The sequence below is a fragment of the Oncorhynchus tshawytscha genome, linkage group LG11 (genome assembly GCF_018296145.1).
Source record: "Oncorhynchus tshawytscha isolate Ot180627B linkage group LG11, Otsh_v2.0, whole genome shotgun sequence".
Lineage (NCBI taxonomy): Eukaryota > Metazoa > Chordata > Actinopteri > Salmoniformes > Salmonidae > Oncorhynchus > Oncorhynchus tshawytscha.
Window position 1 is genome coordinate 38,487,553 of NC_056439.1, and position 17,931 is coordinate 38,505,483.

Below are 17,931 nucleotides of genomic sequence, written 5' to 3' on the forward strand. Positions count from 1 at the left end.
CTAAGGCACTGCATCTCAATGCAAGAGGCATCACTACAGTCCCACTTTCCAATCCAGGCTGAATCACATCGGGCTGTGATTGGGAGTCCCATAGGGCACAATTGGCCCAGTGTCGTCCGGGTTTGGCCAGGGTAGGCCATCATTGTAAATAAGAATTTGTTCTTAACTGACTTGCCTAGTTAAATAAAACAAAATTTCAATAAAATTTTGAAACAGGGCTCAAACTAATGTTTTTGCATATTTTCAGTGTGGAACCGGTCTATTTTTAGTGGGGTTATAGTCTAGGCTAACCAATTGTAAAGGGCACTAGCAGTTCGCAAAGCTTAAGCGGAAAATCGGCGGGATGCAATTATTCCAAAACTGCAGCTTGTTGTTGGAACACATATTTTCCTACTTCAATGAACTAGTCCATTTTGAATTTGTGATAAAACTGTCGTCATTTGGCAAGGAATGTAGCTTCTGTATCCCATCAGTTAGGCACGTTTTCATTGACATTTATTTCTGTAGGTCTAATGGGAGCTTGTGTGCACTCAGCATGCGTGTGTGGGAGGGAACGGGACAAGGAGGGGAAAGGGAATGTATGGAGAAGAACGGTGTGATTCTTGGCTTGGTTTATTTTTTGTTGTGCCCTGCAAATGCACATGTACAAATGGAACACTGGCGTCAAAGCGAATTAACGTTGTCTTCAAGACAAAATGTAACTTGTCTGTTCGGGCAGCCACAAAGCACATTCCACCAAATAGATTTAGAGTATTCGATTTAAAAAAAAAATCTGGTTGAAGATCGAGCTTTGACGTCCGTTTCAGTACTCTAGTACTCGATTACTCATGCCCATCACTAAGAAGTAGTCTTCAAGATCTTATTCGTTTTTACCAAGAAAACTTTGGAAATAATTCATTTAAGATATCAAAAAATGATGTGTTGCACAAAAACATTAGATATCTAGTCAGCAATGCTGAGATAATGCAATGGTATTTAATTGGAAAGTTCATTTCTTTCTTAAACAATGTCTTATTCATTTAAAAACATTATTTTTCCTTCATTCCTTTTGAGAAGAATCCATGGAAGAGGAACTTTCTCCATTATCCAGGACTGTGCTTCGGCTTGAGAACCGCTAAGTCTATGGCTCTGTGTGTGCCTATTACAGAGACAAGACGTAGTGAAATGGCTACAATGACAAAGACTGATACCCCCCATTAACTCCTTATATACACTGAGTGGACAAAACATTAAGAACACCTGCTCTTTCCACAACATAGACTGAGCAGGATAATCCAGGCGAAACTATGATCGCTTATTGATGTCACTTCAATCAGTGTAGATGAAGGGGAGGAGACAGGTTAAAAAATAATCATTTTAATCCTTGAGACAATTGAGAAATAGATTGTGTATGTGTGCCATTCAGAGGGTGAATGGGCAAGACAAAATATTAAAAAAATATTTAAGTGCTTTTGAATGGGGTATGATAGTAGGTGCCAGATGCACAGGTTTGTGTCAAGAACTGTAACGCTGCTGGGTTTTTCACGCTCAACAGTTTCTTGTGTGTATCAAGAATGGTCCACCACCCAAAGGACATCCAACAACTGTGGGAAGCATTGGAGTCAACATGGGCCAGTATCCCTGTGGAACGCTTTCCACACTTTGTAGAGTCCATGCCCAGACCAATTGAGGCTGTTCTGAGGGCAAAAGGGGGTGCAACTCAATATTAGGAAGGTGTTCTTCATGTTTTGTACACTCAGTGTATATGCAATGTAAAGATTGCTCCTTATACACAATACATTCATATGCACTTATACTGTATGTTTCACTCAAAGGTTGGGCAGGTGGATTCATGATGCAGCAATGTCAGAGTAGAGTAGAGTAGAGTAGAGTAGAGTAGAGTAGAGTAGAGTAGAGTAGAGTAGAGTAGAGTAGAGTAGAGTAGGGTGGGGTATGCTAGAGTAGAGTAGAGTAGGGTAGGGTAGAGTAGGGTTGAGTTGGCTAGAGTAGAGTATAGTAGGGTAGAGTAGAGTAGGGTAAACTAGAGTAGAGTAGGGTAGACTAGAGTAGAGTAGGGTGGGGTAGGGTAGGCTAGAGTAGAGTAGGCTAGAGTAGAGTAGAATAGAGGAGGGTAGAGTAGGCTAGAGTAGAGTAGAGTAGGGTGGGGTACGCTAGAGTAGAGTAGAGGAGGGTAGGGTAGAGTAGAGTAGGCTAGAGTAGGCTAGAGTAGAGTATAGTAGGGTTGAGTAGGATAGGGTAGAGTAGAGTAGGGTTGGGTAGAGTAGAGTAGAGTAGGGTTGAGTAGGATAGGGTAGAGTAGGGTAGAGTAGAGTAGGCTAGAGTAGATGATGGATGAGTAGGATAGGGTAGAGTAGGGTTGGGTAGGGTATGGTAGGGTAGAGTAGGGTAGAGTAGAGTATGGTAGAGTTGAATAGAGGAGGGTAGAGTAGAGCACAGTAGGCTAGAGTAGATGATGGGTGAGACGGATAGGGTAGAGTAGGGTAGGGTTGGTTAGGGTACAGTAGAGTAGAGTAGAGTAGAGTAGAGTAGAGTAGAGTAGAGTAGAGTAGAGTAGAGTAGAGAAGAGTAGGGTAGAATAGAGTAGAGTAGAGGAGGGTAGAGTAGGGTTGAGTAGGATAGGGTAGAGTAGGGTAGAGTAGAGTAGGCTAGAGTAGTTGATGGGTGAGTAGGATAGGGTAGAGTAGAGTAAGGTTGGGTAGGGTTTAGTATGTTAGAGTAGAGTAGAGTAGAGTAGAGGAGGGTAGAGTAGGGTAGAGTAGGTAGAGAGTAGGGTAGGGTAGAGTAGGGTAGAGTAGGTAGAGTAGGTAGAGTAGAGTAGGGTAGGGTAGAGTAGAGTAGAGTAGAGGAGGGTAGGGTAGAGTAGGCTAGAGTAGAGGAGGGTAGGGTAGAGTAGGGTTGAGTAGGCTAGAGTAGAGTAGGGTTGAGTAGGATAGGGTAGAGTAGGGTTGAGTAGAGTAGAGTATGCTAGAGTAGATGAGGGGTGAGTAGGATAGGGCAGAGTAGGGTAGAGTAGAGTAGAGGAGGGTAGAGTAGGGTAGAGTAGAGTAGAGGAGGGTAGAGTAGATTAGGGTAGCGTATAGTAGGGTGGAGTAGGGTAGAGTAGGGTAGTGTAAGGTAGAGAAGAGTAGGGTAGGGTAGAGTAGGGTATAGTAGAGTAGGGTAGGGTAGGATAGAGTAGAGTATAGTAGGGTTGGGTAGAGTAGAGTAGAGTAGGGTTGGGTAGATTAGAGTAGGGTAGTGTAGGTTAGAGTAGGGTAGGGTAGGGTAGAGTAGAGTTGGGGAGAGTAGAGTAGAGTAGAGTAGAGTATGGTAGAGTAGGGTAGGGTAGAGTAGAGTAGGGTAGGGTAGGGTAGGGTAGAGTAGAGTAGAGTAGAGTAGAGTAGAGTAGAGTAGAGTAGAGTAGAGTAGAGTAGAGTAGGATAGGATAGGATAGGATAGGATAGGATAGGATAGGATAGGGTAAGGTAGGATAGGATAGGATAGGATAGGATAGGATAGGATAGGATAGGATAGGATAGGATAGGATAGGATAGGATAGGGTAAGGTAGGATAGGATAGGATAGGATAGGATAGGATAGGGTAAGGTAGGGTAGAGTAGAGTAACGTAGAGTGGAGTGGAGTCTTTATTATCCACGGGGGGGAATTTATTCACATGCACCAATGCCTTTTCAAATGTGTAAATTGTTTGTAATTGTTGTTCCATCCATGTAGGGGCCGTGGGGATGGCTGTGAGTGGGATGATGAATCCTGATGGGAAGCAGAAAACAGGTGGCAAGGAGGAGAACATGCCCACCAATGAACCTCCAAAACTAAAGGTAAAACCCCTCTCTCTCTCTCTCTCTCTCTGTCTCTCTCTCTCCCTCTCTCTCTGTCGATCTCTCTCTCTCTTTCCCTCTCTCTTTCCCTCTCTCTCGCTCTCTCTCTCCCTCTCACTTTCTCCCCCGCTTTCTCTCTCTCTCTTGCTCTCTCTTTCTATCTCTCTCTCTCACATTCACTCGCTCTCTCTCCAGCTTGCTCTCACTCTCTCTGTCTCTCTCCCTCTCTGTCTCTTTCTCTCTCGCGTGCGCTCTGTTGAAACACTAATGAACCAAAGGCATCTGATCAGCATATGCTGCATCAGCACAGCAGGCAGAGTTTTGTTTTTGTTTTCTTGCCATATTTAATGATTTGTTTAACATTTACAGTTAATAATATTTTCTTGTTTTGTTTTTGCCCTCAGCTCTCTTCCTTGTTGATGTTTTGGCATCTATACACAAGCACGCAAACACACTTGCACACACCCACACACACACACCAGGGGTGGGGTCAGTTCGAATTAAAGTCAGTCAAAACTGTATTTTATTTTCAGTGACCTCTCAATAATCCGAAAATGAGAACATTTTAATTCCCAAAATGTTTTTTAAATTTTAAATCACTTCCTGCATTGACTGACTTCAATTTGAATTGACTCCAACCCTGACGCTCTCTCTCTCTCACACACACACACACACACACACACACACACACACACACACACACACACACACACACACACACTGTACTCGCTCCTCTCCACAGCCCAAACCACCATATTGCTGACTTCTCACTTCTCCCAAATGCAGCTGAGCTCAACAACAGCTTTGCTCGTTGGCTCTTTCCATTCCTGCCATTTGTTTTGCCCCTATCATTTCTGTGAAAATCCCTGTCTTTGCTGATAATAGTGGTGAGTGTTGAATTATTGAAGACAGTCAAAGCTGTGTGAAGACCCCCAGAGCTCCCTGAAAAGATGATGTGTCTGTACTCTGTACTAACTAGACAAAGCCTTAGTCTCCCTGCTCTGCTAGACTGAGAGAGAGAGAGAGAGAGAGAGAGAGAGAGAGAGAGAGAGAGAGAGAGAGAGAGAGAGCACATCAAGGTTCTGCTGACATATGCAATCTGTCACTGAAACTCTCAAACACAAATCTGTACACCGACCTGGAGCACTTGTTCTATGTATTCTGAGTAGTCAGGACTGTCTTTTTCTTTCTTTATTTCATTCTCTCTCTCAATTCATTTTAAATCATTTCAATTTAAGGGCTTCATTGGCATGGGAAACATACTGTATATTAACATTGCCAAAGCAAGTGAAGTAGATAATAAACTAGAAAAATCCAAGTTTATATAACCCTTTTATCTACCTCTAAATCTATCTTTTTGTAAAAACATGCTGAAAAATGTGGGAGCTCATGTGCTCATAACCTCTCTCTCTCCCTCTCTCTCTCTCTCTCTCTCTCTCTTTCTCTCTCACACACACACGCTCTCGCCGTCTCTCACTCTTGCTGTCGCTCTATCGCTCCCACTGTCGCTGTCTCTCACTCTCGCTGTCTCTCTCACTCTCGATGTCTCTCTCTCTCACTCTTTCTGGTTTGCTGAGTGTTTCTGATGCACACAGCAGTTTGCTTTCTGTTCACACACAGTCAGGGTTGGAGTAAAAGTATGGGTGAGGAAAGAACAGAGCAATATACAAATACATTCCTCTACATTCCGGAATACATTCCCTTTTCGACCAGAAGCGGTGCCTCCGCTTGACAACTCTTCACTGCTAAAGGTTGTCCACTTTGTGGGCGTAGACGTGAACCTATAGAGAGTAAGTAAGTAAGTAAATACATTTTGAAAATGTAAAAAAAAAGCATTATTAGCTAGCTAGCTAGTTAGCTACAGCAGGCCACTGTGTGTAGGCTAATGAACTGCTTATTAGCTATCTAGCTAGCCAACTTTACATATTATAGCTAAGTGAAATATCATCAGCTAGTTAACTTCATATCTATCTTGCTATCTTGATGTAAGCCTATTTATCATTGTAAATGAAAATCTCATGCCCCAAATGAATTTAAAGATAACAGCAATGGAAGAGGGTGAAAGGATTTTCTGCTCCAGTTGTCAGAAAAAGGAGTAGGTGTACTAGTTATATTGTGGGATGACATTAGGCAGATTGTGGGATGACATTAGGAAAATATTCTCCAGTTCTAGTCCCTAGAGAGGAAAACTATGGAGACAGATAGAGAGATATTAGTCCGTGCTGTCTAATTGTAATACAATGAAGCCTGTTTCTTTGTGATGTCTGTCCTCAGATATGAAGAGCTGCAAAAGCCTGTCTGTAGATAATGGGTCCCAGTGAATGTCCCAAGAGACTGCTGGCATATCCTTATATGCCATGAGTTGTATGTGTACTTATGTTAGTAAATGTTTTATACAACATTACAGTTAAAAGTCACACATAATGTAGGCTACAAACGTATTACAACTGTAGCAGGCCAATCCTTCTCCTAGAGGTCTGCTGGGTGTGCAGGCTTCTGTTCCAGCTCAGCACTAACACTCCCGATTCAACTTATCAAACATAATGAGTTGATAATAATGTGTATTATTGCTGTGCTGGAATAGAAGTCTGCTCACTCAGTAGATCAGGAAGTGGAACAAGGTTGGCCACCTCTGGTAGGGACTGTTGTGACGTGGCTATCATTGATGTGACGACTGTTATTTTATTAAATCAATTAACTATGTTTAATTATTAGACATGATTAAATGAATCAGGTAACAATTAACTCATTAGAAATCTTGGGGCACCACGGGAAAAGTTAGTTTAATGAGTTAGCGTTTCCCGAATTAACTCAAGAATATATCAGAAAATATTGTTTTCATACCAGTCATCCATTAATCATTTTACCTCATATCAGTTTCATTCTGAAAGTCGTTGACTTCATAAATCTGCACAAACCCTAGTCTAAATGATGATTCACCGATACACAAATTGTCTTAATTATTTATTTACTAACTAACTAAAGAATCACACAGAAATACATAAGCACACACAGTATAGGTTGAATTGATTACTAACATAATGCAATGAAAAGTCTCTAGTGGAATAACCCGATATGATGGCTTGTTACACAATGAAAGGGGGAGGAGAAAGAGCGGGAGAGACAGAGAGTGGGCTTATTGTACGTACATGTGGAAAATACGCTCATCGTAAATATGGATATTTAGCACCCTAACAACCACTCATTCGGATGGATTTAGAAATGCAACACATATTTACACTTGTATGTCTTTGTTGTCTCTTTTGAAATCGCCCGGTCCGTCTTTGGGGAGTCAGTTTGACAGAAGTCTCTGATTTGTCCACCAGAGGACGCTATGTCCTTTGTAGTTGTAGTAGTAGGCTTCTTTGTCTCGGAGTGTTCATTAGACAAGATCCTTCAGAGGTGGTGATTTGGTCGAGTTTACTAAACTAAAGTACATAAACAGCTGCAGACTGAATGTTCCTGTGTAGTCTAGAGAGTTTCTATCAATTTCGTGACATTCAGCTCACGCTGTCGGTCACGCTGGTCTGTATTGAAATTGCAACCATTTCAGCGTATTCAGCTCGTGCTGCACGTATACTGGTTAATTCTTCAGCGAGTCCTTTTATGCACTCGCCTTGGAGGGCGGTTCCATCACGTTGCCACAATGTCTGTGCTCACGTTGGCGTGGTTACTGACTTGGCAAAAGTTAAAATGAAAAACAGTTATCTAATTTAGAAGGCTAAAATCACATTTAATCTTCTCACAAATGGTTTCAAATTTAATCATATAAAATTACACCATTTAGATGTAAATCTGATAACTGGGACGTATACATTTGTAGAGTTACCATTATCTTGTAATACCATTCTTAATGACCTTACAAAACAATATACTTTTGCCATAATTATTGTTTGGATCCCCACAAACCATTTCCCATATTTTTTATGTTACAAATATTGTTTCATTATCCACTGTTGGATGTTGGAGTTTTGGCGTCCGATTCTCTCTCTACACACATCATATTCCTTTGTTCAATACTGCCGGGCCAGAGAGAGAAAGTTTACGACTGGTCGTTAAAGTTATAAAACTGGCCCACTTCCCCCCTTCCTCTCTAGTGGGAGAAGGGGGGGGGGCTCTCTTTTATCCTCACCCTGGAAGGAAAATCATGACAGGACTTTTTTGTTCACCTAGAAATTATGCTTTAGTAATAGTAGCTTACTTACTAAGATGTCTAACATTTATAAACAAGTTAGATTATTTGTACATTTTGCAATTATATTTTGATTAATTTATGTTGATTAATTGAAGTGAAGTTTTTAAACTTGTTTTAATTGTTAACTTAAAAACAATATTCAAGAAGAACTCGTGTCAATGTTCATTCATTTTGCAATAAAAAGGTGTGAAGGGGATCTGTCTTGAATATGCTGTGTTACTTTGTTGCTTTCTCAAACTAACATTACATTTTTGTCCAGATGTGAGCTCTCCAATCGGTTTTATTTGATTGTCACTCTGTCTCAGGATATCAGCCATGTGAACCCATTTTGCAGTTTATCATAATGTCATGCATCACCAATGCAGCCATAGGCCTACAGTATGATGGCATAACTGACCTAATGAACATGTGCAATCAATGTGCGTTTGTCATTGTATATCTGAAGCAGAGAAAAGCTAAACTCACACATCAATTGTATATTGTTGAGCTAGCTATATGTTCTCAATTAAAAAATTATACCAGTAGATAATGTATATGAGTCTAACCATAAGCCAGATTTTCTACATTATTTTTCTGACATGAAATTGTTTAGTGCAAATGCAACCCAAGGTACAGTACTGTACATGAAAATAAGGAGCTGACAATTTGTAGTGTAATTAAAATGTCAAAAGGGAAAATAATGGGGCATGGGGAGCATTGTAATTATACCTTGTTTATTTGCTGAGAATGATTTCAGAATACACAGACAAAATCAGAAGGTCAATGGCATGGAGGAGGATTGTAGAGATGTTGTTGTTGATGGTGGTTAAAGAGAGATTTGCACAACAATGTTTGCAATTCAAAGCCACAATTTCCTTTACACAAAATACCCAGTCATGTGTATGTAGGCCTATGTATTTTACAGGAAGTGAGCTATCATCATCAATGTCATGACACAAGTATAATGAAAGAGCCATAAACTATAATACATTAACATTTTATTGTTATGATACCATAATCCAATTGGTAGGATATTACATGGGGAATGCATGCTTGGTGAATCATTAGCACTGTTATAATATGTGTTACTGGTCATTTCTGGGCAAATTTGACAATTTAATTTACTCAACACATTCACAAATGTTGGGTTTGATCACAGTTTTGAGGTTTAGGTTGATTGAGGTTCATAACTAGCTAGCAGCATAAGCAAACATTGTTGTGCAAATCTCTCTTCACTCACCATCAACACCAACAGTCTCTGCAATCCTCTTGACCTTATGATTTTGTCTCTGTATTCTACACGCTTGTGTGATCTAGAAACTAAAAGGGTTCTTTGGCTGTCCCCATAGGAGAACCCTTTGAAGAACCCTTTTTTGTCCCAGGTAGAACCACAGAAAGTTCTACATGGAACCAAAACGGATTTGACCTGGAACCAAACAGGGTTATCCTATGAGGACTTTTGGAACCCTTTTTTCTAAGAGTGTATCAAAGCAAAATCCTACCGAATTGGAAAACCATGCACAGCGATGATCGGCTTTCCTCCATCTCTCTTGTTTGTGCATGCCCCGGAACTAATGACACGCAGAACTATGTTTCATGAACGGAAGATTTTCAAGCAAACCTCTTCTCCTCACTTGATTGGTTAATTGCAGCCGTGGCCATGTTCAATTTGTATAAAGTAGAGCAGAGCTGAACTTGTTCTACCGCTCCGCTAGCAGGGCTCCCACCTCTCACCTTCCCACAATCCCCTGTGCATTGCTCCTCTTGCTCCTGTTGAAAATGAATGGGGATGGATCTTTGTCTGGCGAATTTGGAAGTGGTGGAAACCCTACATAAGACTCAACAAGTGCTCACCCTTGGTTTTTGTCCTCCTTTTTTCTCTCTCTCTCTCTCTCGCTCTCGCTCTCTCTCTCTCTCTATATATATACATATATATCGCTCTCTCTCTGGCTCTCTCTCCCTCTGTCTCTCTCCCTCTGTCTCTCTCTCTGTTTATCTCTCTCTCTGTTACAGGATGGGCACAGTGGATCCCAGTGTGTCTCCCAGCCCACCACCCCTGGTGCCATGCTTGTCCCCTCTCCCCTGTCCCCCAGCCCAGCCAGCCTGTCCTCCTACCATGGGGATGACAGTGACAGCATCAGCAGCCCCGTCTGGCCAAAGACTCCCTCCAGCCCTGTATGACACGCCTCCTTATATTTACACCAATATCTTCCAATGTTTTATTTCTTGTTGTTTTTTTCCAGTACGATGACTGATTTCAGTAGTTGTGTAAGTTTGCAAGGTTGGAGCTAATTCCATATCTCTCTCCATCTCTTCTGACTCAGAAGCTCAACTCGTCCACCATGACTAACGAACGAATCACGCGCCTGTATGATATGGGTGGGGAGCCGGAGAGGCGTGGCTGGGTGGACCGGTACCTGTCCTTCATGGAGGAGAGGGGTACACCTGTCCCCCACCTTCCCGCCGTGGGCAAGAAGCCCCTGGACCTCTGCAGACTCTACATGGCTGTCAGGGAGATAGGGGGCCTAGCCCTGGTGAGAGACAACCACTGATTTAATTTCATTATGTCTTACAGGACTGAAATATACTGCTTTATGTCTCACAGGACTGAAATATCAGTGCTTTTCTCATGTATTGCTGGACTGAAATACCGTAGCGCTATACACTATCGATGTGGTTTATTAGACTTGTCAATATCACTTATTTGGTAGTAGCTTTGAAGTGGGGCAAAGCAAATGTTTAGTAGTTTCAAGCCAGGATACATACAGTGGACTAACATGCCATTGTATTAATGCTTTCCTGTCACCCTTCCCATCCTTCCTCTCCTCTATACATCCTCTCCCCTCCCCTCAAAGGTGAACAAGAACAAGAAGTGGCGTGAGCTGTCCACCAATCTGAGTGTTGGTACCTCCAGTAGCTCCGCCAGCTGTCTGAAGAAGCAGTACATCCAGTACCTGTTTGCCTATGAGTGTAAGGTGGAGCGAGGAGAGGACCAGCCGGCCGACAGCAACACTGGGACTGGCGGGGAAAACAGGAAGCAGGCCAAGGTGCAGCCGCCCTCTCCTGGTAAGGACTGGCACTGATGATGATGATGATTGTGATGATGATAGTGGTGGTGATGATAGTAATGATTTTACACTGTATCAGGTGAAACTGTACTGTATGCTGACATCAATGCACCAGCAAGACAGTCTAACTAGATGGGAGAATGTGTGCCTTTTCTCGGACTAGTATGGTGTCTTGGAATAGCATTTTGAACAACACTAAAAACAATCAAGTTACAGCACCTCTAAGCAGAGATATGGCTTGATGTGATTGCCGTGTTAAAAATGTTAAGTCATGTAATTCTGGGTTACGCTGGTATGCTATTTATAAGGCAAAGTTTTTGATTTGCATGTTGTCCCTGACAGTGTTTCTAAGCACAATTACGGTGCCCAGCTAAGGAGAGAGAGCTGGAGGGTGAAGGTCACATCTCTAATTCAGAGTGGTGATGAGAAGAGTGACCTACCCTGCTTTTTAAATAGAACACCAATACCTCAGCTGCCTGAGTCACACCAGATTGCTTTTACTAAAGGGCTGGAGAGGAGTACCTACCTTCAGCACACACACACACACACACACACACACACACACACACACACACACACACACACACACACACACACACACACACACACACACACACACACACACACACACACACACACACACACACACACACACATGTAGACACACACCTACTCAGGCATATGTCTGCATCCCAGCCTCTTAGACTCTTGATGGAGACGTAACCTTCTGATATGAATATTTACCTTCACGTTGAGCCAGGTCAGTGCGTCTATTTACTGGAACATCCACTAAAATAGAAATTACCGTAAGCTGAAACAGAATGAAATATGTGTACATTTAAGAACCAGAGCAGTCGCTATTACCTTCACTACAGTAGATGACATAGTGCTGTGTGATTGATTGAAGTGGAGAGAGAACCATGTCCGCACTGTGCTCTTAACACAGATGAGACCTCATGTTGGCCCGATTTGTCTATCTGTCTATCTATCTCTAACATCTACTAACTATCCCTCTATCTATCTATCCAGCCATCCATCCTGCTCTCAGGTGCCTGCCTGGCTGTCTGCTTCACTGACCATGTCAATGAAGCAGGCTCCATGTATAGCTGACAGCTAGGTGATGATGTCACAGAGTAGAGAAAGCTGTTGAGCAGCAAATAGGAGTTGTTGGGAGGGAGGAGTCGGAGGATGGGAGGGGGATCCCCCTGAGATTGATTCATGAGGCTGGAGTAATGAATATAAACAATGCTGACCTCCAGTCAACCTCTATTCACTCTGACACACACCTGTGAGCCAGCGCTTTCTGTCTTATTTCATCAACCTTTACACTCACACACACCTTTCTCTCTTCCTCTCGCTCCCTCATTTCTCTCTCTCTCTGAACGTAGAATAAAGGGCACTTGAGTTCACGCTGTGTAAATGTCCCCTCCCTCCTAGTGTTGCCTGCCTGTCTACCTGTCTTTCTGCCTGCCTCCTTCCCAGTGTTGTCTGTCTGCCTGCCTGTATGCCTATCTGTATCCCAGTCTGTCTGTCTGCCTGCCTGTCTGCCTTACTTTCTGTCTGCCTCCCTCCCAGTGTTGTCTGTCTGCCTGCCTGCCTGTCTGTTTATATGCGTGTCTGTCTGTATGGCTGTATGCCTGTTTCAAATCAAATCAAATGTATTTATAAAGCCATTTTTACATTGGCAGATTTTATTTATTTTTTATTTTACCTTTATTTAACCAGTCAGTTAAGTTAACCAAGTCAGTTAAGAACCAATTCTTATTTTCAATGACGGCCTAGGAACAGTGGGTTAACTGCCTGTTCAGGGGCAGAACGACAGATTTGTACCTTGTCAGCTCGGGGGTTTGTCACATAGTGCTATACAGAAACCCAGCCTAAAACTCAGAACAGCATGTCTGTCTGCCTGCCTGTTTGTCTGCTTGCGGCATCTGAGGGATAGGAATGCTCTTAACCTCCAGTAACCACTGGATCCATTGTTCACTTTCTGAGTTGCTTGGCTATGGAGCAGAGGAGATATCCTGGAAACAGGCATACAGACATGATGACGTGGATTAAGGCAGCCCCCCGCACCTCTCTGATTCAGAGGGATTGGGTTAAATGCAGAAGACACATTTTGGTTGAATGCAGTCAGTTGTGCAACTGACTAGGTATCCCCTTTCCCTCCCTCCCTCCCTCCCTCCCTCCCTCCCTCCCTCCCTCCCTCCCTCCCTCCCTCCCTCCCTCCCTCCCTCCCTCCCTCCACCCTCTAACTGTTGTGGCAGCAGGGGGTATTGTTGAATAATTCAGAAGTAGTATGAATTTTTTAAGCCATTCTTTATTCCTGTTAGAGGCGTGCGGTGCAGAGAGGAGCTGCTACACTAAACGCTCATTCACATATCCAGCATCTCTTATCTTCTAAAACTAGCCATCATGTTTTCCTTCATTCCTACTTCATACATGCCTTTTTCCTCTTTCGCTTTGTAGGGTCTTCATGTGTAATGCGGCGTGGCATTACATCATTTCCTGTGTTGTTACAGACCTTCAATAATTGAATATTCCTATGCGCTGAAAAATTCATAGCCATGGCATCATACAATTTATGCATAATATGGTCTGATACTTGCTTCATATCATTCTAGCTACCTTACCCCTGAGTGAAGTGTAGGATGGCCGGGTCTCTGGTACAGTAGTCTGTTACTCTCTCTGATATACTGTAGGGAGTGCAGAATACAGTATAGTACAGTACAGCCTGCATGTGGGTGAGCCTCGCCCTTACAGACACCCTCCCCCCTTTGTGTTTTAACTACAGTTGAGCCGTCAGGCATAACCTCCACATGAACCCCTCACTGAGTTCACCCTGCCAAAAATGGAAAACGATCTTCAAAAAGCTGTAAAATAAAACTCTCCACAGCGACTGCGGCAAGTTTGGCGCTCTCCAATGAGCTATTCCCACAGAGAGGCCTTCTCTTCCTCCTGTTTCCATCTCTTCTTCCCCCTCCCCCTTCTTCTTCTCTTCCTCCTGTTTCCATCTCTTCTTCCCCCTCCCCCTTCTTCTTCTCTTCCTCCTGTTTCCATCTCTTCTTCCCCCTCCCCCTTCTTCTTCTCTTCCTCCTGTTTCCATCTCTTCTTCCCCCTCCCCTTCTTCTTCTCTTCCTCCTGTTTCCATCTCTTCTTCCCCCTCCCCTTCTTCTTCTCTTCCTCCTCTTCTCCTGCTCCTTCTTAGCAGTCCCTGCATTCCCCCTCTACTCTTGGCAGGCAGGTGCTGAGGCTCGTGTTAATGAGTGGTGGTTAGTGAGCAGGGTTGGGGAGTATTGGATTACATGTGATAAATTACATGTAAGGGATTACAAAAAATGGTAACTGTAATCTGTCACGTTACCAGCAAAAATATTGTAATCAGATGACAGACACTTTTGAAAAACTAGATGATTTCTTCAATGATTACTTTTACATTTGGAAAGGATGTTTGCCAAACCATAAACCAAACCATAAAGTCACATTTAATATCCATATATGGCCAGCTATGTACCGTAAACTTTAAGATTTATTTATCCTGCAATAGATGTCGTTCAATTGGTAACATACATTTTTGTCTTCTTCTAATGCCTCTTAAGGGGAAAGTAATCTAAAAGTAACTGAATGTAATCAAATTATGTTACTGAGTTTGGGTAATCCAAAAGTTACATTACTGATTACAGTTTTGGACAGGTAACTAGTAACTGTAGCGGAATACATTTAGAAAGTAACCTACCCAACCCTGTTAGTGAAATAGGCCCCAGCGGGCCCTCTGATAGGCTAAAAGGATTTGGGGCCTCACATACAGTGCCTTCGGAAAGTATTCAGTCCGCCTGACTTTTTCTACATTTTGTTATGTTACAGCCTTGTTTTAAGATGGATTAAATAAAAACCATCCTCAGGAATCTACACACAACACTCCATAATGACAAAGCAAAAACAAATTTTAAAATAATTTTTAGCAAATGTATTAAAAATAAAAAACTCAAAAACCTTATTTACATAAGTATTCAGACCATTTGCTATGAGACTCGAAATTGAGCTCCGGTGCATCCTGTTTCCGTTGACCATCCTTTTTTTTTTGTAACAAATTGATATTTACAGTCTTGTCCCATCACTGCAACTCCCCTATGGACTCGCGAGAGGTGAAGGTCGAGACGCTGTGCATCCTCCAAAACACGGCCCTGCCAAACCGCACTGCTTCTTGGCACACTGCTCACTGAACCCAGCCGCACCAATGTCTTGGAGGAAACACTATCCAGCTGGCAACCGCCGCATAGGTCTCCAGGTCACGGCCGGCTGTGACACAGCCTGTGATTGAACCCGGGTCTGTAGTGACTTCTCAAGCACTGCGAAGCAGTGCCTTATACCGCTGCACCTCCATTGATCATCCTTGAGATGTTTCTACAACTTGAGGTCCAGCTGTGGTAAATGATATTGATTGAACATGATTTGGAAAGGCACACACCTGTCTATATAAGGTCCCACAGTTGACAGAGCATGTCAGTGCAAAAACCAAGCCATGAGGTTGAAGGAATTGTGTTGAGGCACAGATCTGGGGAAAGGTACCAAAAAGCATTGAAGGTCCCCAAGAACACAGTGGCCTCCATCATTCTTAAATGGAAGAAGTTTGGAACCACCAATACTCTTCCTAGAGCTGGCCGCCCGGCCAAACTGAGCTATCGAGGGAGAAGGGCCTTGGTCAGGGAGGGACCAAGAACCCAATGGTCACTCTGACAGAGCTCTAGAGTTCCTCTGTGGAGATGGGAGAACCTTCATGAAGGACAACCATCTCTGCAGCACTCCACTAGTCAGGCCTTTATGGTAGAGTGGCCAGACAGAAGACACTCTTCAGTAAAAAGCACATGACAGCCCGCTTGGAGTTTGCCAAAAGGCACCTAAAGACACTCAGACCAGGAAAACAAGATTCTCTGGTCTGATGAATGCAGAGTGTCACTTTTGGAGGAAACCTGGCACCATCCCTACAGTGAAGAATGTTGGTGGCAGCATAATGCTGTGGGGGTGTTTTTCAGTAGCAGGGACTGGGAGACTACTCAGGATCGAGGGAAAGATGAACACAGCAAAGTACAGAGAGATCCGGAGTGGCTTCGGGACAAGCCATGAGTGGATTCGGGACACGTTTTTGAATGTCCTTGACTGCCCCAGCTAGAGCCCGGACTTGAACATCTCTGGAGAGGCCTGAAAATAGCTGTGCAGCAATACTCCGCATCCAACCTAACAGAGCCTGAGAGGATCTGCACAGAAGAATGAGAGAAACTCCCCAAATATAGGTGTGCCAAGCTTGTAGCGTCATAGCCAAGAAGACTCGAGGCTGTAATTGCTGCCAAATATGCTTCAACAAAGTACTGAGTAAAGGGTCTGAATTCTTATGTAAATGCAATATTTCTATTTTGTATTTTTTTTATAAATTAGCAAACATTTCTTAAAACCTGTTTTTGCTTTGCCATTATGGGGTATTGTGTGTAGATTGATGGGGGGGAAACAATTGAATACATTTTAGAATAAGGCTGTAACCTAACAAAATGTGGAAAAAGTCAAGGGGTCTGAATACTTTCCGAAGGCACTGTATGTCACCCCTGTCCTTGGCCATGGTGGTGGCATGGTTGTTATATTTACATAAGGGAAATGCTGGAAACAGGGAATTTCAGGGTCACATGGAATGACTAAGAGGTTTTGGCCTCTCAACCCCCTAACCCCCGCTCCTCAGCTCCCCCACGCTAAATCTGCCTGGTTTCTATACGCTAAATTGGACATTTCCTATTAATTTGTAACCAACTGTGTGTTCTATCTCTCTCTCAAATTTTCTCTCTTTCCTTGTATCTCTCTCTCCTCTCTTCATTTCTCTCTCTCAATTTCTCTCTCTCTCAAATTTTTATTACAGGCTGCTACACATGAGCACGGTGGCGTATGATAACTGAGGTTTGAATGTTTATGTTCTGTAGGGTTTTGACCCAATAAAGGTGATTTAAAAATGTTCCCCCTCTCTGCTCCCCCCCTCTATCTCTCTCTTTCTCTCCCTTTATCTTTCGTGCTTTCTAACAGCTAACTCAGGGTCCGTTCAGGGCCCCCAGACCCCCCAGTCATCAGGCAGCAGCTCCATGGCAGAGATGTCAGGTGACCTGAAGCCTCCCACCCCAGCCACCACCCCCCAGGGACAGGTCACCCCCATCCCAGCCAGCAGGTATACCATGATCCCCTCTCATTCAAGCACTCTCACTGCTGAGAGTGTATGAGAGTGTATGTGACTGTGTTTGTATGTATACATACCATATATATCCTCTTTACCTCAGTTAGTATCACTGTACGTACAGTGCCTTCAGAAAGTATTCAGACCCCTTGACTTTTTCTAAATTTTGTTAGGTTACAGCTTTATTTTAAAATTAATTAAATTGTTTTTTTCCCTCATCAATCTACACACAGTACTCCATAATGACAAAGCAAAAAGAGGTTTTTCAAAAGTTTTGCTAATTTATAAAAAGAAGACGGAAATATCACATTTACATAAGTATTCAGACCCTTTACTCAGTACTTTGTTGAAGCACCTTTGGCAGCGATTAAAGTCTTCTTGGGTATGACGCTATAAGCTTGGAACACCTGTATTTGGGGAGTTTCTCCCATTCTTCTCTGCAGATCTTCTCAAGCTCTGTCATTTTGGATGGGAAGGGTAACTGCACAGCTATTTTCAGGTCTTCCCAGAGATGTTAGATTGGGTTCAAGTCCAGGCTCTGGCTGGGCCACTCAAGGACATTCAGAGACTTGTCCTGAAGCCACTCCTGTGTTGTCTTTGGCTGTGTGCTTAGGGTTGTCCTGTTGGAAGGTGAACCATCGCCGCAGTCTGAGGTCCTGAGTGCTCTGG

The 17,931-nt window shown here is 43.1% G+C and overlaps 1 protein-coding gene across 1 annotated transcript in view; it reads left to right on the forward strand.

Moving 5' to 3' along the window:
• Positions 1-17,931, forward strand: part of LOC112262193 (AT-rich interactive domain-containing protein 1B) — a 338,604-nt gene that overhangs the window by 313,230 nt on the left and 7,443 nt on the right. The window contains 5 exon segments of the mRNA XM_042330089.1: positions 3,712-3,815; positions 10,003-10,164; positions 10,314-10,523; positions 10,845-11,055; positions 17,118-17,256. Coding sequence (XP_042186023.1) covers positions 3,712-3,815; positions 10,003-10,164; positions 10,314-10,523; positions 10,845-11,055; positions 17,118-17,256 — 826 coding nt within the window.